At 40.6% G+C, this 21,826-nt stretch overlaps 3 protein-coding genes across 4 annotated transcripts in view; 1 reads left to right on the top strand and 2 right to left on the bottom strand.

Annotated features, from left to right (window-relative positions):
- The window catches only part of LOC105559297 (transmembrane protein 189), a 23,602-nt gene extending 10,490 nt beyond the window's left edge, over positions 1-13,112 (bottom strand). Inside the window, exon 1 of one of the 2 annotated variants that reach the window (XM_012007483.1) lies at positions 13,095-13,112. The gene's annotated coding sequence lies outside the window, so the exon portion shown is untranslated. Of the gene's footprint in view, positions 1-9,739; positions 9,958-13,094 lie in introns of those variants that run through there. The other variant, XM_012007480.1, reaches the window with a different exon arrangement.
- LOC105559298 (U6 snRNA-associated Sm-like protein LSm4) lies at positions 12,892-14,703 on the top strand. The gene is made up of 5 exons (XM_012007484.1): positions 12,892-13,006; positions 13,091-13,132; positions 13,218-13,316; positions 13,652-13,829; positions 14,126-14,703. Exons 1-5 carry the CDS (start codon positions 13,004-13,006, stop codon positions 14,221-14,223), a joined length of 420 nt encoding a protein of 139 aa, XP_011862874.1. The 5' UTR covers positions 12,892-13,003; the 3' UTR covers positions 14,224-14,703.
- Positions 14,695-20,904, bottom strand: LOC105559299 (ATP-dependent RNA helicase WM6). Its single transcript, XM_012007485.1, has 11 exons — positions 20,807-20,904; positions 19,438-19,671; positions 19,018-19,238; positions 18,442-18,625; positions 18,123-18,241; positions 16,318-16,449; positions 15,868-16,014; positions 15,628-15,765; positions 15,304-15,421; positions 15,153-15,217; positions 14,695-15,053 (listed from the first exon to the last, which is right to left on the bottom strand). Exons 2-10 carry the CDS (start codon positions 19,637-19,639, stop codon positions 15,204-15,206), a joined length of 1,275 nt encoding a protein of 424 aa, XP_011862875.1. The 5' UTR covers positions 19,640-19,671; positions 20,807-20,904; the 3' UTR covers positions 14,695-15,053; positions 15,153-15,203.
- Between the last annotated feature and the right edge of the window lie 922 nt (positions 20,905-21,826).

Here is a 21,826-nt window from a genome sequence, read left to right as displayed (position 1 = left end):
GTCTAGAAACATTCTATTTTGTATTCGATAAATGCGGTTTAAAAAATTGCGCGGGTGGATAAACTGTATATTATGCACTGTACAATCGTGCATCGTCGACAAATTTTATAAGCGTTTCGATTTGTTTATATGAAATAGAATATTTCTAGGCGCAAAGAGCACATTGTAGATCAGGCTTGAAGCCTCTATATTCAATCTGCTCTTTGCGTCTAGAAACATTCTATTTTGTATTCGATAAATGCGGTTTAAAAAATTGCGCGGATAGATAAATTATCTATTATGCACTGTACAATCGTGCATCGCGATCGTCGACAAATTTTATAAGCGTTTCGATTTGTTTATATGAAATAGAATGTTTCTAGACACAAAAAGGGCACATTGTAGATCAAGTTTAAACGGCTGGACTGTCGTTTATCGCGAAAGCTCATTCTCGACGTCGCGTTTTTATCCCGTAATCTCTCTTCCGGCAAACCGCAAGAACATGGAGATGTCGATTCGTTTTTCTTATCGATAATTTGTATTTCGTCGCACAAGTTTGCACCTCCACATCTAACTCGCTGATCTGCGCGAACGGGCACCGAAACCCGAGACCTCGCGCGCATTTGTGTTTACGTGCTCGAGAGAATTACGAGATTAAACTCCAGCACTGTAAGGTCATTTAATGAAGCCTTTTGTAGTTACAAGGACGATATGTCCCGTAGGTATCGGAAATCGTTAATAACGTCATGTATTATTCACCCATATCGATTTTACAATTTGGACGATTTCTCGGTCTAGAGGAAAGTCCCCTATTATGAGACAGGCTTCTAACCACGAGATAGCAGGTTTTTAACATCCCAAGTCAATCACAATCTTCTCTCCCGGCGATTACACAATCTAACAATGAATTTTCCACTAAACAGATTTCACTGCAGGCGCAATTAATTCATGCTGGAACCAACAGATGATGCCTATTAATTTAGTAGAAACCCCGCTGTCTCGTATTAGGAGCCTGTCTAATAATAGGTGACTTTCCTCCACCTGTTAATCCCGAATTTATCCTCGAACGCTTTCAATTTTCAAGGCGCTCCGGTCATTTCCGGAGCGAGAAATGATCGCTCGCGTAAAGTCCAAGTTATTAATCTTATCTCGGTAGAATCTTATAATTTGAATCTCTCTTAAACGCCTGCAAACACATTTGCCAATCTTACGTTCCCCGTTTAGTACGCTAATTTATCGGAATTGGCCCTGAAGGAGATAGCGGCTACTTTGCGCGTCTCAAGTAAAAAGCTCGCTTTCAGAAACTTACGTAACGCGCCGAGCTTTTCTTCAACGCGAGAAGGCGGATCCAGGCGAGGGTCGCGATGCGAAGACTCGACCTTGAACGGCAGGTGGCGAGAGGAAGCGAAGGACCCCCCCCCCCCCCCCCCCCCGTCGATCTCGCGGCGCGAAAGCCGCGATTGTCCGGCGAGCGTAACATGTGGACGTTTCGCAGAACGTTCATACTTTATTTAGGACTCGATCCGGCCTTCACCAAGGGCGAGCTTCTACTTACCGAGTCTTACATTAAAGACACTGGATTATACCGCGACACAAATGCGCTCACGATAACGAAGTCGATCGCGCGTGCCCCCCTTCCCCCCCCTCCCGCGCGACTCCGACGGCCGCGGTATTCACAAAGGAATTTCGCAATTTCTATCAAAGCCGATCGATGCCTAATCTATATTATAATAGTCCCGCTCGCGGAGAAACTCGGCCGTGACGATCTGTCAATATTTGCGGGGCGCCGATCGTCGAACGGAGATTGATTTCACCCCCTTGCGTAACGCGCCTACCGTGTGGCTCGTTAATTATACACGAGGCACCACGTGTCGCACTTTTCGAGGGTGTTATAGTTTCTACCGTGTGAACTCCTGCGTACGGGGAGGACTGCGACCGCTACCGTTAAACACATAGTGTAAAGGTACAAGGTTCTTCCTGCATTCAACCGCAATGGCCGCGTTCAGCAGACACAACGGTTGAGTGAGCGCTCAGTATGATTGGTTAAGGGATGCTGGAGTGATTCTGCACTTTTGCACCTTTTGCACGTAAAACTGTCTGTTTCGTGGAAACATTTGTGTAATATACAATACAAATTAAATGGCTCACGTGTATACATAGATCGAAAGCAGCTTGCTATTCCGGCTAAATTAAAGAACAATATGGCATCACTAAAACTAAGGCCGGTATTCATAGTCCGTTCTTATATTTAAGATCATCTTAAGTATACTCTTAATGTGTTTTCAACCAATCACAGAGCCGTATTAGCGTCTTAAGACAACGCTTAAGATGATATTGAAATAAGAATCGACCATGAATACCGGCCTAAGTTTGTAAGTCTAATAAAAATTAATAGTGAGCAACACACATACCACGTGTACCATACGCCAAATGACACTAAGGCCGGTAGTCATAGTCCGTTCTTATATGTCTTAAGGCTGTCTTATACTCTTAAGACAATGTTTTATGTTTTAAATCTTTGTCTTGCGGTAACACAATAACTGCCCAGTGAGAAATCCCAGATAGCACACTGAATTCACAAAGTATTCTTTAAGTTTTCTTTTTTCTCAATTGTAATTCTTTAGGAATTCATAGAAGAATACAATAAGAGTGAAAGAGGAAGTTACATGCACCATAAATCGTTTTCCTGACAACTTCTTAAAGTATTCATCTCGAATTCAATAAATGTAAACTTTATGAATTCAAGGGGAATAGTGTTAGAACAAAGAGAATTACAAAATATTTACCCAATGTATGTACACATCTAATATGCAGTAACATTACACCATTATTATAATTTCTCACTCAACAGTGAGATACTCACAACCGAAGCTCATTCCCGAGTCGAAATTTTGGTCCTACTTTGATACTTTTAAGGATAATTTACACCTACTTAGCTGATCTATAACCTACATAGACCAGCAATAACCTACTTTGATGATATTATATTCTTTTACTCCTCCTTTGAACCTTTAATTCTACAACTTTTGCCCTAGTGATACTTTGAACCTCAAAATTCTCTCGATATTTTAATCATTAATGTAGGTCCAATTAATGTAGGTTTTTAGTGGAACGGTAGGTTCAAATAAGACCTCTATTAAACCTACTTCTCCTACACGGTTTTGTCCATAAATCTTAATTGGTTGATGGTTGTCAATGACAACGGATTGACAACGGAATGACAACGGATTTGTAAATATTAAATTTTTTAATTTATATCTTATTTGAAAACTGTTAAATTAACTTACAAATATTTTCTTGTTCTAAATAAAAAATTACATTTTACAACGCTTTAATGTGTTGTATATTTACTTATTATTATACAAGGTGAGGAAAAAGTGTGGAAACCCCTAAATATCTTGGACACTACGCATTTACGCCATGTGAAGCCAAACTGATAAGATAAGTAAATAGACTTTTTTTCAACCTTACAACTTGTGTTTGAAACATTTCTTTATAAAATGCGTAGTTTCCGAATTATTTAGGGGTTTCCATACTTTTTCCTCACCCTGTATATAATTTTATAAACAAACGTGCAGGAGATATAGGTTCAATAGAGGTTTAATTTGAACCTACCATGCTACTTCAGTTCCTACTTAAAAGGACCTACTTTAAAGCTAAATTGGCAAAAGTAGAAATTTCTGACACTATCAGGTTTAAAGTAGGAGTAAAATTTGTTCTTGCAGTTGGACCTCTTTTGCTGCCTTAGGTCCTACTATATAATAGAATTAAAGGTTCAACATAGGGCCAAAATTTCGACTCGGGTTGACAATCGGATAATTCTTCCGTTTCGGTTCTCGTCGTTCGATTCTTTTTTTTACACAATAGAACTATTGCACAAAATTAATTGCACATAACGTTACGCACACAAAATATTGCACGTGGTAACACGCTGCACAAGAACGTCCGGATGGCGGTTAGCGGATACTCGCGCATGACAAATAATTCCTCATAAATTCTTAAAGTATTCACAGTACTGAATCGCGAAGTATTCATTATAATGAACTTCAGAAGAATACTTCAAGACGAACTGATTGAGACTAATTCTTCAAGAATTCTTCAGATATTCATTTTTCTAATTCTGTATGTTTTCTTTAAAATGAATTCTCTATGAACTTATGTTCATCTTTGTGCTACCTGGGATGATTCGTCGATCGACGTCGAAACGACGTCGATCGACGAATCATTTCTCACTGGGTGTCTTATGTGTTAAGAGCACAAGACAGCCATTCTGCTCAGGCCCTTAGTGTGCGTTACTTTAAGACAAAGATTTAAAACATAAAACCTTGTCTTAAGAATACAAGACAGCCATTCTGATCAGGCCCTAAGTCTACGACTACAGGTCAGAGCACAAAGCAACGTAATAGCTTACGACAAAGACGCAAGCGTAAACGTAGATAGCGCACAAGCTTTGGCGTAAGTGTAACGTCGTATGTAATTGGAGGTAAGTACAGTATACGCTAAAGCTTGTGCGCTAATCTACATTTACGCTTACATCTTCGTCGTAAGCCATTACATTTCTTTGTGCTCTGACCCTAAGTCGGTCTCTTAAACATTTACGGATCGTTCTCTGCCATCGGCCCAAGGTTCACGGCGTTCCCGTAGAGGGAGAATCGTGAAAAAAAATAGGGATCGCCGAAAGCCGGAATTGTGCGGCACTTAGCTTGTAATAAATAAGGATTTATTTATTGTTTAATCCAGTGGGAGGCATAGATCAACTCGGAATTTTATGTCTTATACGAGGGACGGGCAATTTTGAAGTGCGTGATTTTATGCGCCAAACATTTTACATAACAATGGAAATTATAGCATAGAAGTTTGTTGAAAGGAATAATTGCGGCGGGAATTTTTTCCGCTCGTATCGCCAACACTAACGTTGCGAAACCGTTATCTTGAAACGCTAATTTCCGATGACCTTAAAATATAAATTATTATTAATTGCAGTTTCGCAATTAAGGAAATTGTATCATTAATGGCGTAAAATTGCGCGAGAAAAATGGAGAACGTCGTTTTCAAGCTCAAATAAACTTGAAAAAGTTCGAATAAAATGAAAGGCCATATTGCTGCATCGAGCACCCAATTATTTGATTTAATACAGTCGATAATACTTTCTTAAAATATGTCGTCTCACTCTCTCTCTCTCTCTCTCTCTCTCTCTCTCTCTCTCTCTCTCTCTCTCTCTCTCTCTCTCTCTCTCTATGCTACTACAAACTTTAAAAATAAAATGAAGAAATTCAAGTAAAATTGTGACCTGTCATTTCTTAATATAACAATAGGCAAACTTAATCGCATAGTATACATTTTTTTCTTGTAATTAACGGATCTCTCTAAAGTTCTTGGAGTGAAAATACTGTCATGGAGTGAAATATTCACCCCAGTTGATTACTCCAACGGAGTGAATATTTTACTCCAATAGAGTGCATATTTCACTCCGTGGCAATATTTTCACTCCAAAAATTGCCGAGAGATCGTCTTTCATTCTCAAATAAAATCGTCATAACAATAAGTGAGATTGAGATTAGATTGAAATTTGACCATTTAGAGTAAAAGTCTCACTGAACTTGAGATTAGTAAACTTTACTCCGACTGGTCAAATTTCAATCTAATCTCAATCTCAATCCGTAGTCTCAATCCGTAGATACGGGTTTTAAGGACTCTCTTGAGATTTAGACCAGTATTTATAGTCAGATCTTATATATTCAAGACTGTCTCAAGATCATCTTTAGATACTCCGTATTAGCCAATGAAATGTTCCGTACAGCATCTTTAGATAAATTCAAGACGGTCTTGAATATAAGATCCGACTACAAAATACCGGCCTTATAATAAAATGTATGGTATAGTTTTTCCTAAGAAAACATTTAAATTGTGACCGTGACACGGTCTTTCACCTTATTAGAGAAGGCACGAAAGTCGGCTGCTAGGATGTCGATATCAATAGTCCGCGCACCATCGCGCCTATTGTATAATGTCACGATAACCCCTTCACCGTAAGTGTATATCCCCGTAATACCTTGAACGTACGCCTCGAAAGGGCGAGAGAAAGCCTATGGACGCGACTTTAAGACAATAATAAAACGTGGTCTGTTTCCAGGCGAGAAAAGTCGATACCGCGGAGGAAATGTAGCCTCGCGACCGTGCCTCGTTTTTTACGGTGAAACGTAAATGAAGCGCGTACGCAGCTTCGTGGTCGCCGTTTATAATCGCGACAAATGGCCACGCGATAGTAGCGGCCGTTCCAGCCACAACGTGGCCAAGACGGAAATGAGGGGGGGGGGGGCCTCCTATTCGGACCCATAGGCCGGTATTCGTAGTCCGTTCTTGTATTTAAGATCATCTTAAGTATACTCTTAATGTGTTTTCAACCAATCACAGAGCCGTATTGGCGTCTTAAGACAACACTTAAGATGATACTGAAATAAAAATCGACTATGAATACCGGCCATAGGGCACGCTGACTTCATTTCTGCTTTCATCGGACGTGTCGTTACATACGTGCCGCACGTTCGTGCTACACGTCGAATCGATGATCGTCATCTTTCATCGGCATCACGCGATACGTACTTCCTACCCACTTCAATCTACATTTGCGAATTACGATCGTCGTCTTCGGTTATTTTCGTTTCGTCGATTAGGCCTCCGTGGAAATAGCGCCGACGGGCGGAGGACCCGTTCCCCAAAGTTTGCGAGGGGTCTCGCGAATAATTTATGATAATAGGTTTTGGAATTAGAGCGTTATTAAATCGCTAGCGACGTACGCCACTTTATTATTTGATGAGAGAGAGAGAGAAAGAGAGAGAAAATTCACATGTCCTTTGTCACAATAACAGAATATACATACATATATACGTATACATGTATGTGTTTGTTGTATAAATTTTTACACGTCAGATGGAGTTAGACAGAAATAGTTTCTCGTATTCAAAATTCACACAATTGGTTACACATACACCTAATAGGCAGAATATATGTGTACTTAACTTTTCAGATTTATATGACGTAGAAATAGTTTTTGGAAGGTGGGGTATTTGCTCATGCCCCCCCCCCACCAATAAATTAAAAGAAATATAAAGATTTTTCTCCCCTTGACCGTGCTGCAGTTTCATACTGCCTATGGATGGACATTCGTTCAATTGAATTGACGATAAACCCAATTTGATAACAGAGAAAGTCTAGAACGAATGAGAGAGAGAGAGAGAGAGAGAGAGAGAGAGAGAGAGAGAGAGAGAGAGAGAGAGAGAGAGAGAGAGAGAGAGAGAGAGAGGCTTTATCAAGTTCCAAGTATAGATTATTGGCGAATATACAACAGATTATTTCGCACATCGATGTCGCAAGAGGAAAGGACTGCCACTATCCATTTCCTCTAATATAATCGTATTCACACGCGATATGCATAACTCTCGCGACTTTATCTGCGGGAAGTGATTTGCACTTATCTCTTTCGTACGACATATCATACTGATAGTGTTATTTAATCAGAGATAACGAGCGATCTAGCGCTAGCGGACGAGCATGTCACCGAGAGTCTTGTCCCTATAATTTTTTTCTTTTCCCAAGACCGACAGCCACCTCCGTATCTCGCGAGTGTCACACGCGAGCTATCAATTCGTAAATCGCCGGGCTGCCCCACGTGCCTCCCCAATTTAATCCGCCGTTTTATTTATTCCCCCCCCCCTTTTTTTGCTTAGCACCGACAACGGCAACGAAGATCCGATTCATCCGCAGTGTCGATCATCGGCGAAGCGATTGTTCTCGCGTCGGAGTAGCGTTACCGATTCGAGAGAAAAATTCACGGAAGGGAAAAAAACAATTGCGAGGCCTCGCGAATGCTGCGTATCGTCGGTTCCTTTTTTATCGCGTTATCGGCGAGTGATGGCGGGCGGATTTCATAAAATGAATCGCGATATGCTGAACGATCCTGGACACTTAGCGATAAATACAATATACCAGTATAGGCAGAAAGGGAGGAGAGAAAGAAAGTTTGATAATAAGCTGCTGAAATCACAACTTCTGTAACTCGATGTGTATTAGGCAATAGCGAACTTGACCGATCGAGGAATCACCTCGCACGAAGAAAAGATCAAATGTGATCTTGGATCAAAATCTCGGCAAGTGCTTGGAGAGTCGCGTCAGAGAATTTTTACGTCTCATATCACGGGAGGATAAGACTTGAAATATATATGTATATACACGATTGCGTATATGAAATTCCATTTAATTTATTCAGTTGCAGCTTTCGCAAGAGCCATTTGTGTCGGGGATCGTTCGCGGTGTCGCGAATCGATGCCGCCCGCGAATGCACCGACGTTCCTATCAACTATTTATTGAAAATTAATTATTTATTAACCCCCCGCGGTGCAAACTGCTGCCTCTCGCAGCTAGGTAAACAAAGATCGCGTACCTTGTTTTCACTCTTATCCGATTGATAACGATCTAACGCGAGAAAATCTTTATCGCCCGCAGGAATGTACGGAGATCGCAAAAATATTTTAGCCTCTCGCGATCGCGATCTCTCGCAATCATCTGGTATAATCGTATTCGAGTGTTCAAAGAACTGATGAGATTCCAAACTATCGCAACCCATCGCTGGGACAACGCAGGATCGCAGAATTAAAGAGGAGACCGTTCCTCTCGCGGGCGAGCGCGAGAACGAATCCGCGGAGCGGAAAGATGGCTTCGGGCCTGAGCAAAAAGATTGCTGTAACCGTTTACGATTCCGTCGTAAAGTTGGTATTACATTCGTCGCGCGACAATTTTTTCAAGCGGTTTTTTTAACTGGCTGCGGAATAGAAAATTTCTAGACACCCGAGAATTTTACTATCCCGCAGCCAATCGACACACTTAAGAAATTTGTCGTACGACAAATGTAATATCAGGCTAACCCCTGGTCCACAATCTTGCTTTAAGTAAGCTGCAAGCCTTAAGCCGTAAGAAAGTAACCAATCACAGGCATTTATTCCCCTCACTCTCGCCTGTGATCGGTTCATTTCTTACGGCTTAAGGCTTACAGCTTACTTCAAGCGAGATTGTGGACCGGGGGTTATTGCGAATTCGGCTGGTTGCACCAGTGCGCACTGAGTGCACACTAAGGCCTGTTTGTAGTCAATTTTTATTTAACTTTGTCTTGAGAATACAGATCATTTTACTGGCCGCGAAATATTTCAAGAGATATTTAAGACGATCCTCAAATATAAGAACTTACCGTGAACCAGCCTTAATGTGCACTCGGTGCGCACTAATGCAAGCAACCGAATTCGCTGTAAGCCTTGTCTCCAGTCAATTCTTATGTTTAAAGATCGTCTTAAATGCAACATTTCTTATCCAGAAAAGTGGTCTGTACGTTTGCGCCGATCATTTTTTGACTAAATACTCTTTGAACGTGTATTTAAGACAAAGTGAAATATAAGAGCTGACTATAAACAAGTCTTAATGTGCATTCGGTGCGCACTAGTGCAAGCTAGAGACCCTGTAATCGGAGACTGGCCATAAGAGAGTTCGTCAAATTCCCGCGAGTGAGAGAGAAACATAGGCCGTCTCACTCCTCTACGTTTCGACGCTGGTAGAAAAGTGAGACGGCCTATGTTTCTCTCTCACTCGCAGGGATTTGACGAACTCTCTTATGGCCAGCCTCCGATTACATCTCCAGCGCGAGCAACCGAATTAGCTGCTACAGAATCGTGAAACGGCAAATCTCTCTGCTCAGGCCCTTTCTCGTACTTACGCTTACGCTGTCAGGACGCGCGCGCGCCCGCGCTCGGGATCCTCGGGCTTTCCAGTTTCGCGGCGAGCGATCGCCGTCGTGTCCGTCGTGCCGGCCGCGCGACACAGTCCCGCGCGACGAACCGAACGCGGCGCGAAGCACTGCCGGTGCGCGCGACGACAATGCCGAGTGTCGTGCGCGCGCGAATTGTTTTTCGCCGGATGAGTTCGCGCGCGTACAGCCGCGGCTATGTACTTTATACCCGCGAGCTTGCGTGCCGACGAGGAATCCGCGCGTACAGCCGCGGCGGATCGTTTGAGTTGTTCAACACAGCATTGGGGACGTAAACACCGCGGATAGACAATGGCGCGGAGGGGGGGCGCCGATTAAAAAACACCGATCCGTTGCTCTCGCGAATCACCGGGCTGGATCGTCCCGCTCGTTAGCCTAGCGCACGCGTTCATTAAATTCTGCGATCACGTACGTTTATAATTTAGCGACGTAATCCGCGCAATTGTCGTTTATCAACATCTGCGACGAGAAAGCTTCCTTCTTCATAAATTGCGAGATTAAAACTTATCTAGGTTGTTTACATTCTTGATTTTATTCTCTTGATTAAGAAGCCAATATTCCCTAGCAGTGCATTGGCTAAACATTGGTCCAATGTTGGTTGTATTAGAAATACATTGGCCGATATTGTCCAACGTAAAGCCGATATTAATTGGCTATGGAATAAGTGTAAATATTGCACGATAGTAATATTAGATTTATAATGAAAGTGCATTGGCCAATATTAAACAATAAGAATATTGGCCTAATATTTATACAATATTGCTAAATAGACGCATTGGCTAAATAACCCAAGTAGAACAAGTTAATCACAAAAACGTCAATGTAACATTAAAATGATGAATTTCGTGTCATAAAATGATCGACATCAAGATTTACTTTGCAATGGCTGATCTATGACATGCTGTTTTATGACATTCGTGATGTGTATAATAATATATTATTACTGATTACATGGCGATATTATATTTATCTTACATTACCTCAATTTATGTTTAATGTACAATATTTAATTAACTTTGCTTCGTAAAACAAGATCGTTTTTACAATATTTTGATGTCTTAATGATGTCGCAAATAGGTGCTCCCGGTGGGCTATTTCGACGTCACCATGACGCATAAAAAATGATTAAAAAATTATATCATCTTGGTGTTTTCACGACTAATATGTTCTACTTGGGAAGGGAATACTATTAGGTGGTAAACTTAGTTTTCGCGGCTCACATTTAGATGACGCTAGTTGTAAGTGCAATTTACTTTGACATCTGGGGCTCGATTCTTGAATTTATTCGAAGGAGAAACGTATGCGAGAATTCTGCTCTTACAGAAAAGTTGCAAGTTGGTTGGCTATTCGCATGGCTTTAACCAATCGACTTTCAACTTTTCTGTCAGAGCAGAATTTTCGTATACGTTTCTTCTTCGAATGAATTCAAGAATCGGGCCCCTGAAACGGGCTGCATTTTAAGGATGTATCGGACCTATCTTCAAAATAGTACAAAGTCGCTAAAAATTTGTGAAATTGTTCTTTTAGTCTTCTTAATTTATTGCAGAAAAGTAAAAATGCATCCACTAAACGGTTGCTGAGATATAACTATTTTAATTTACACTGATTTTACACGTACTCTTATGGGAAGAGCCGATCTTCACGGATAAAACAGCTAAAAAAATGTAGAAGAAATAGTACCAGTGTTTTGAATTTTTTATACATCTAGTATACGAATAGATGAAAATATCTACCAAGTTTCGATAGTCTTTACTGCACCGTTTTAAAGAAATAAAATATAATAAAATATGACCTGAGATATTCGTGCCGACAGCACGAATTTTTTAGTTTTGAAAATATTTGACGTTATTAAGAATTGAAATCAGAGCATTTTCACTATCAAAAGTTTAGGCTCATAAGTGAAAAAAATCACAAATAATTCAGGAAAAAATATTTGTAAAGTGAAAAATACCTTTGTAGAAGTACAAATAAGACTCCAACTATCGTTCAAGTTTCTTACATCTAGATTTACTATGCGTTAAGAGTAGATATTTAAGTATTTCCAATTTCATGCACTTTTGTCTAAGATTGTACGTCCAATACATCCTTAAAGGTTGGACATTTGTCAATAAAATTCAGCGCAAAAAGATTTATTTAAGCGAATAGCGCCATTTTTCTTTCCTTTGATTAAACATGGAACGTGATAAGTTGTTTTCTCGGCGTGTGCTGCTTCATTACTTTGATTTGAAAAAAAAACACTGCAGCTACAGCTCATAAATTACTTGTCGAAGCTTATGGCAATTGTGCTCCATCGGAAAGAACAAGCCAAGAATTTCAGCGATTTGAAAGTGGTGATTTTAGTGTGAATGATAAACAGCTAATTTGTGGTAGTATCGTGACGTTGCGAAACGCTTTTATTCACGAAATCGCCCTATTTATACTATTTCCACATTATGCAACGAGCCTGAATGAACGGCCGTTGCAGTACGTCGCGATATCGACACACGTATGTTGATCGGGCGATTTGGCACTTAAAAATCGAAGCCTGTCCGTTATCAGTAAACACCCAAGCAGCGCGGTTACATAACATCAATATTATAATTGCCTGCTCGGCAATGTAAATGTAATATAACATGCGTGTTACATTACATTTACATTGCTGAGTAGGAAATTATGATATTGATTTATAACTGTTACTTGGCGCTCACTGGGTTGCGGTTTACTATCAGCGATCAGGTGGATCTGGTAGATCGTGGACGCATAACATTTCGAAATGACATCGATAAATATAAATGAGTCCGTTTTTAGACGTTGCGTAAGCAGGCATGTATATATGTATATGTATTTCTTACAATAAAATTATGCGTTCCGTCGCGACGGTTTGAAAAATCCCGCCAAGTGCCACCAACCGAGCGCATCCTGAACTTTCAGAGTGAGGAAACCTCTCCCGAAAGGCGCACCCAAAATAAAATTTCTGGGATCATGAATCTCTTTCTCTAGCGTGAACTCGTGAAAAGTGACAAATTTCACTGAAGAATTTAATATTCGCCAATGAAATTTGTCACTTTTCACGAGTTCACGCCGGAGGAAAAAAAAGATTCGTGGCTCGAGTCCCGGAGATGAGATTTCCGAGTGCAGATGGCGCTCGCGGACGATTGTTTTCAAATAGAATTACTGTTGACGCATAACCTGCCGCAACCTTCGTGGATACGTGGGTTTTAATCAATTATAATCATGGTAAGTTCGTTATTCTCATTCCAATCCGATTTCTCGTATCGATGCCGCCTCGCTTTACAATACGTACTATTTAATTCTTTCCAGTTACCTCTGACTTTGCTGAAAACGGCGCAAAACCACCCTATGGTAAGTCCTGTAATTCTCTGCAATTTCTCGGGGAAGAGCGACGTTTGAAGGATCCTTGTAAGCTGAACAGTGTCTCTTATTACAGCTGGTGGAGCTGAAAAACGGAGAAACGTACAACGGTCACTTAGTCAGCTGTGATAACTGGATGAACATAAACCTCAGAGAGGTTATATGTACCTCTAGGGTGCGTGCTTTACCGTTGACTCAGGAAAGGCATCTCGTTTGCCTTGACAAAGTTCAAATTGAATTAGACGGAATATTGTGAAACGACTATAAAGATAACGCTATCTGAGCGAGATTATTGGAATCTGTTGCGATAAAAACTGAGGCTAAATCAAATGTATTGACGTATGCTAGATACAAAGCGATTAACGTTAGTATCTAGTATACGTTGATACGTATAAATTTATTTTATACATTTTATTGTTTTATCAAAAGTTGTTTTATTTTTGACCCGGTAATTCTAGAGAAGAGTCCAACTATGAAGTTTTACTCATTAGAATTTGATGATTGAATCAGGATGGCGACAAGTTTTGGAGGATGCCGGAGTGCTATATAAGAGGCAGTACGATAAAGTATCTGAGAATTCCTGATGAAGTGATAGACATGGTGAAGGAGGACATTCAGATGAAGTCGAGAGGCCGCGGCGAGATGAAGGGTCGAGGCCAGAGTCAGAGGGGACGCGGCGGTGGTAGAGGTAGCGATATTACTTTATGAAATTATCAACTGTACGCAGGGGCCGTCCCTAAGCGCGCTTTCTTCGAACTGTCCATTTTGGGATAAACCTTTTGACAAGAATGCCAAAATACTTGATAGCTGATGAATTGTATAAGTAGCTGCGAAATTAGAGGCTTTCTGGCAGCCAAACATTGAAGGGACAAGTGAACGACTATCGTGTGAAAGATATTCCGTATTGTTTTAGAAAATGACGATCAATTAGAATCTGTAAATCTTTATAGCAATTTGTTTATCGTTGTTCATTATGCATTGCAGGTACCTTCGGCAGAGGGGGAAGAGGACCGGCACCGTTGGGTCGTGGGGGCGGCACGCAAGTCGGCAATAAATCACAAAATAAACAAAGACCTAAATGAATCCAAATAGTATTTTAATTCTATTTCAATTGCATCTATATATACCTGGCGAACACCTCGGAACTACTAATCTTTCTTAACGAAAATTCGTCGCTATCGTATTTCTTGTTTCATGTAATCTTATATGTACATAAAATTACAATCTCGATTTACGAGCTACAGAGGTACTTTCATACTCGTGCCGTGAATGAACAAACTCTTGATTTTGAATTAGACACGTTACATTAATATAAACTACTTATGTTCCATACTAGCGTTTATCGACAATGATAAAGAACTTAAAAATAAAGCATGACGCATAATTTGCAATGTACAAGAGTAATTTTGAAATAAATAATTCTAGTACATATGCGAATATTCTTCGAAGTGATGAAATATATCTCACTTAAATTTTAGTTTATCACTGTAATCGGAATAAACTTTTCAGATCGAGTTAGAGCAGCAGGATAGTCTACAAGAAATAAATCTGCATTTATAAAAGGAAGTTTTTATTTCAGTCGTTCACATTTCGTACGGGATGCAACGACTCCTTTCTCTTTCAAAATGTATCTATTACATACAACACTTAGTTTCTAAGAAATTGAACAAGACATGTACATCTTCATTAATAGCAATTTATTAGTTGTCAAAGTAGCTATGATTAGATTATGACACGATTACGTCAACCGATCATATCCGTTGTTCGATATTAGTGAAAAGAGCAGGTAAACTTATACAAAACACTTTATAATGCAATTACATTTTTTCTATATCAATATTTCCATATCAATTTCCATATCAATTATTATTTGGTGCCCATCTTTACATTAAGAATAGGTGGAATAAGAATACTGAAAACAAAAAAAAGAATAAATTATTTAAATACAGTTCTAATTACTACGTCACATTAAAAAAAGTATTTCGTATCTAATTAATCGAAGGTTACTCACTTAAATTATGTGCCTTAAAAGATACCACATTGTGACTTGGTGCATTTAAATTTATCGTCCCTCAACTAAAAGTAAAGATATTAAATTAACATAATTTTAAGACATTGTCGTCGGACAAGGATAAATTAAATTTTCGAAAACGTGAACTTACTGTATGAAGCGAGATCGATTTCGTCTGGTAATTCTGTAATATTTACGTCAAACCTCTCTTGAACATCATTCAGTATCTTGGCGTCACTTTCGTCGCTTACTAATGTAATGGCAAGGCCCTGTAGAACATCCCCAAATGAATACATCGTAATTGATTATGCAAGTTCCAAGATTTAACCTTGCCACTCGATTATTTGCCAATAAAATCAATATTAAATGCTTCGCTTTTGTTTAAATTTGTTTGAGGACTCTTGTAGAGATTTCAAAATGATATGTTTTTGTTACATGTATATACATGATGCTCGAATAGTTGACGATTTATTACCTTAGTACCAAAACGACCAGCGCGCGCCACTCTATGCAGGTATGTGTCGGAATCTTCTGGCATATCGTAGTTGAATACAATGTTCACACGTTCTATATCCATCCCTCTTCCGAACAGATTTGTCGCCACCAAAATACGCTGAAAATGCCATTCGTTGTTCAATCACGTCTTACGAGTCGATTTATATTACATATGTACACATATCGACACTCGACAGGACTTTACGCACAAACTACTTACTTTCTGGAAATCTTTGAACTGTTGATATCTGGACAGACGCTCCTCCTGCGTCATGCCCCGGTGAATCCCGATCGCAGGGAAATTCTGTTCCGTCAAAAGTTGCGCTAAAGCCATACATCTTTGTACAGACTTCACAAATATGACGACCTATGAAGAGCAACCGTTGAAAGGTAAATCACACTGACAATACCATCGGTTTAGATCTCGAGAAGAAACATTTCTGACTCGACATATCTTCTAACATAATCAAATATTAGGAACCCAATTGAGTGTGTAAACCATCGATAAATTCTTTTAAGTAAATACTTGAGAAAATCTTCATCAGAGTTGGTGAGTAGTGATAAGATAGTCATCACAGGAAGATAAGAAAACTGTTGCGTCATCACACAAAAATTCTCCGCAATAAGGAAAATGCAATCTGCTGTAGATTGTCCTAGTTTGCAAACAAACCTGATTGAACTCAAGAACATCAAGTAGTTCAAATAACTTCTTGTTCTTCTCGTTCTCCTTCAATTTAACGTAATGTTGCTGGAGACCGTTCAAAGTGAGCTTCGCCTCGTCGTCGACATAGACCTCCATTGGCTGCACAAAGAATGTTATCTCATAAAACAAACAGATCCACGGGACAAAATTAGAGTGTGTGTACATGTGAATCTCAGGCTGCAGGTTTTTACGGGTCTCTGTAGTCTCGACGTACTCGTTTTCGCTATCTAAAAATCGAATGCGACCGAATGTATGGTGAAGGGACATCCGTTCCAAAAATTCAGTAAAACAAACTAAAATGACACTATTTCCTCGATGCGACTGTATCGTTTGGAAAAGTAAAAGTTGGTCGTTTTTTTTTCTCAAGTACTTTAAGCGACACAAAAAAGACAAACCAATTTTTTTAAATACACGTTAACTTCCAAATATCTTTTCGCCCTTTGAAGACGGCGTTAAGTTACCGTACACTTCCGTAAATATCGAAAGTCCCAGCAAAAGAGACTCCCGCGTTTCAATTGCGGAGTACAATCGTGATCGACGATCGTGATTAGTCATACAAATTACATACGGTCCGGCGACTTCCATCTCTGGGTAGTGCCAACAATGAAAACTCTCAGCAGTTCGCCCCAACTCAATTCATATGCAGGCGCGCTCACATGACAGAACGTTCGGTCACATCTCTTTCTCTCTCCCTCTCTGGCCACTCGATGCCAGAATCTCTTCTCCCAAATTTCTGGCACATTAAGATGCCCAGAATCGACTCGTATTACTCCGGTTGGTATAGACGCTCGGCCTTTTCACCTCCGGTATCCGTTAAGCCGCGAGCCCGACTTCCGCCACTCGTGCGAAATAAAGAGCGCGATTCACGGTACACGAAGACTCGCGTATTTTAGCTTTCACGTGACTTTACGGCTTTCTCTAAGACACGAAATAGCTCGATTTATGCAGGGCATTTGCATTTCCTTCTCTTGGATATCACTCGTGCTAAAAGACCGCGATCGAAACCTTTGCGCGAGATGGAAACGTTTTTATGTAATATGCCTTTAATTTGCGATTGGATGAACACGAACGCGACAGAGCTATGGCCTACGCTTCCGTTTTAAATTTCTTTTCCCTAGCTAATCCTAATCGTTCCCCTGAGTATCCTCTTGCATCTTCTTTCTTGCGCTCTTCTGTCTTCAAGTTGTCTTCAAGTCTTCTTGGCCCCCCGTCCCCAATGGCAAACAAATCATACGCATCCTAATTCTATTCTAACTGCTCCAGTTACCCGCGAGTAGAAATATTTTATATCCCTATCCCATTATATTTTCTGACAGATCGATATCTTTATATTGTGTTGTCCCTTGAATATGCGTAACATCCAGTGAATCAAGGGACATTATTATCGATTGGAAAGCTAACTCGAACCCCGTATTCGAACGGTTGAGAACTCGATTTTAGAAAGACTTCCCCTTTACATGTACGTGCAGATGACTTTACACATCGAGTTTACACCCGGAATCAGGATCAGGAGCAGCGAGATATGCGGACACGAGTGTCGAACATGAGCGTATGACTGCGCCGTTTATCGAAAGGTTTCGAACGTGATTCTTTTTTTTTTAACTCGATACTCGGTTTCTTCAAAGCAGCGTCTAAGTTGCCTAACCCGCGGATGCGCCGATATTGATATTTATAGTGTGGCCTGAGCCTTGTCCTGGACACGAGTGTGCCGACAGCACATAGGTAGGAGCAATTGCAGTAGATCGAAGTGAAGAGGAAGATTGTGTAATTACATCTTGCATGAACTTTTTGCAGACAGGACGTATCTCCTTGGACAGCGTGGCGCTAAACATCATCACTTGTTTGCTGTGCGGTGTGCTTCTGAATATTTCCTGTACGTCCCGACGCATATCTGCAATAACGACGCAACTAATTATTTATCAATCGCGAGATGAATGTTAAATATAGAGTACATTTTGAAGGATCGCTCAGATAATATAGTGGGTAGTGGAAAATGTAGTCATCACGATAAGCTAAGATTGCTTCATACATCATGTCAAGATCCTTTTCGACAAAATATTATTTTAAATTAGTAAATCGTTTATGACGAACCTAGCAACTCAAGCATCTTGTCGCATTCGTCCAGTATAAAGTGTTTCAGGTGTTTTAAATTCAGTTTTTTGTTCCGTACAAGAGCAAGAATACGACCCGGAGTGCCGACGACGATGTGAGGACATACAGTTTTCAAAACCTCCTCATCTTTCTGGATAGGTAAGCCACCGAAAAACACGCCAACCTGCAATTAAAGAAATTTTGTCCCGTAATAAAAGAACTAAAATATAAACCTTTATGTTTTTACGACAGTATAGAAAACATTAAATAGTATCGATAATGTAAAAATATACTGTTACTCAAATGCAGTGCAGCATTATAAGGTCCAGTTTCACAAACGTCGGTTAACTGTCAACCAGAGTTCAGTCGACTTCCTATCTTTCTCTACCTTGTTATCCAAGAAGAGACCGAGGATCAATTAACCATGGGTTAGCAGTTAAATGACGTTTGTGAAACTGGCCCTAAGTGTGTTAAGGTTGTTTAGAGAGTATATATAACAAAATAACTTAATAATTAAAGAACTTGTGCATCTATCAAGTGTAAAATTTTATAAAAAGGTAATTGCGCGAAACTTACCTTTACATGTGGCATGTACTTGCTAAACCTCTCATATTCCTTACTGATTTGAAAAGCCAGCTCTCGAGTATGGCACATTACCAAGACGTACACTTGATTCTCCGTTAATTCCAGCTGTTGAAGGGTAGCTAATACAAACACCGCTGTTTTTCCCATACCCGATTTTGCTTGGCACAATATATCCATGCCAAGAACCGCTTGAGGAATACATTCATGTTGAACTGCAAGAAATATTTATATGCTGCTTATTTATTACGCAAAAATATCACGAAGTTGAGTAAGAACGAGATAAATACATCAGAAATGCTTTGCTCGATCACGAAAACTTCAGCTGTCCCTATCTAGCATTAAACTTATTCATCATCTATGCATCTGCACGACTAAAGGTAAAATGGAAACTTATAATGAACGGTCATTTACCTTCAGATGGATGTTCAAAGCCACAGTCGACGATAGCACGAAGGATCTCAGGTTTGAGAAGAAAGTCTCTAAACCCACTGCTGTGGATAGAGACATACGTGCCCTTCACCTCCTTCTTAGCGGGGATGTCTCCGCTTCCGTCGACCACCTGCTCAGTCTGCTCTTCGTCTTCATAATCCAAAAGATCATCGTTATCCGCCATTGTATCCCGACTAAATTACCTCAGTACAGTAACTAAAATTAAGACAAGATTTGCGATGCAATAACGCAACTCATAGAAAATACTCTACTTAAAATATACCGTTAAATTTGATAATTGAAAAAGAGAATTTGGTGGTTCGAGTTTTCTTCGACTCCAAATACACTTTCCATGTATAGGGTCTATTCTTTTCAACTGAACTGGCTGCACCAGTCCGAATTTCTTCGGCTTGTATTCTGAATCCTCTTTTAACAACAAAAGCGCCTTTAACAGTAGTTTGTAGCCAATCAGGGGACTTTTCGCTACTTTTAGAGGCGCTTTTATTGATAAAAGAGGGATAAATATGGGCCTTTCTCTCTCCAATGTAAAGAGATAAAAATGAAATCTGAACTAGTACGGCCAGTTCAGCTCAAAAGAACGGATCCCATATTCTTGGCACATCGTAAAATATTATAATAAATTATACATTAATATAAACATTGTGTACAATTGAGCAGAAATCTCTAAAGATACGAACATCCGACATCAAGAATAAAATATGCGCATAAACTAATTCGAATTACATTAAAAGATTATTCACGCAAACAAATCGATCAAAGACCACAATGGATCGTGACTGAAGATTAGCGATGGACACAATTCTTTTTTTAATCAATGCATCTCGATCATTCAGGTCGCATTTTTCATCATAAATAACGCGACGAGTTGTCTACGAGGAATCTAAACGCTCGCGCATCGCCACAAATGTATCGTTCCGGGAATAACGATTTTGTCGGAGAAGCGTTCGCGTAATGGCGGCCGCCTTGCCGTCGTACCGCGAACGGACCGATAGTCGCCCGCGGACGCCACGCAGGATCGGGACAATTACGAGACGTCGGGGGGAGCCGTCAACGAGACGACGGGGCCGCGATGCGTTTATCCGCGATATATCCGCGACTTATATAGAATCCACGGTGCCACGCGACGCCGACAAGCGAGACGCTTCCACGCGTCTCAAGGCTGCGATCCAGCGACGCGGCGGCTGCACTTACGAACGTGGGTGCGACGGAAATACGGAATTCCGCCGACGGCCGCGGAAACGCGGAACGTTATTTCGGGCGTCCCGCGAACGGATTGTCTTTTCATTCACAACGATGACGCGGATTACGGACGCCGCGCGTCCTCACTTACCGTACGTGCGATCCCGGACAGGCTGCAGAACGAACAGACGCCGCAAAATGCCCCGCGCTTGCGTCTGTGACGAGGAATCGATGTAGAGCGGCGCCTACTGGCGGTTAAAGGCCCTTGGGGTACGTTTTCATTGAACGCATCACGTTCGATATCCAATACGATCGATTTGTACTTTTAGGGCGACGTCCCATGGAGCGAAATACGCGGAAGCGGAATCAGCGGATCGCCAATCACAAGACCGTTTCGACGGAATTTTTGAAAGGGCTCTATCAGAATAATCTTGCGATTGGCGATCCGCTGATTCCGCTTCCGCGTATTCCGCTCCATGGGACGCCACCCTTAAGGTGCATTTTCACGTGTCGCTCGAACCGGCCGTTTCAGCGACAAAAAGGGTCACGTGATTACTTTTGTCGCAGAATTGTTACAGCAGCAACTACGGCACATGAAAAATGGCAAGGAGCAGCAAATCTGTGTTTAAAAGACAGTTCTAACCTTCAAGCGACAGGACCTCAAACGTGCTTACCATGATGCGTATTATGAAACTGTTTGGAATGAATTTAGATTAGAATTATTCAATAAAAAAACGCCAAGTATATTTTTAAAAATAATATACAATAAAAAAAACAAAAACCATCAAAAAGAAATCCGCCTAAAAAACATTGAATTTTCTAAATAATATGTTCAAAAAACGCGATAGAAAAACCAAATATATTGCCATGAAAAAGGAGTGAAATCAAATTGTTACTACAAAATGTTAAATCACGGTTTCTATATCTGTGTCTCTGTCCTACTACCGCTGTACCACAGAGGGTGCTTACGAAGAAGCGCTCGGAGTTAGGTTTGGGTCGGACATGCGTACGCCTCTCAATGATTCATGTATTTCATGTCTTGCCCGAACTGTCTCTAATAGCAACCCGGGTTACTCGGGTTTGGGCAGGCCGATTGAGACCCGAGTAACCCGAGTAACCCGGGTTGCTATTAGAGACAGTTCGGGCAAGACATGAAATACATGAATCATTG

Source organism: Vollenhovia emeryi, unplaced genomic scaffold (assembly GCF_000949405.1).
Source record: "Vollenhovia emeryi isolate VEMERY1.0 unplaced genomic scaffold, V.emery_V1.0 DF939282.1, whole genome shotgun sequence".
In the NCBI taxonomy this organism is placed as follows: domain Eukaryota; kingdom Metazoa; phylum Arthropoda; class Insecta; order Hymenoptera; family Formicidae; genus Vollenhovia; species Vollenhovia emeryi.
Note: the sequence above shows the minus strand (reverse complement) of the source record. Positions and strands in the feature narration are given on the sequence as shown.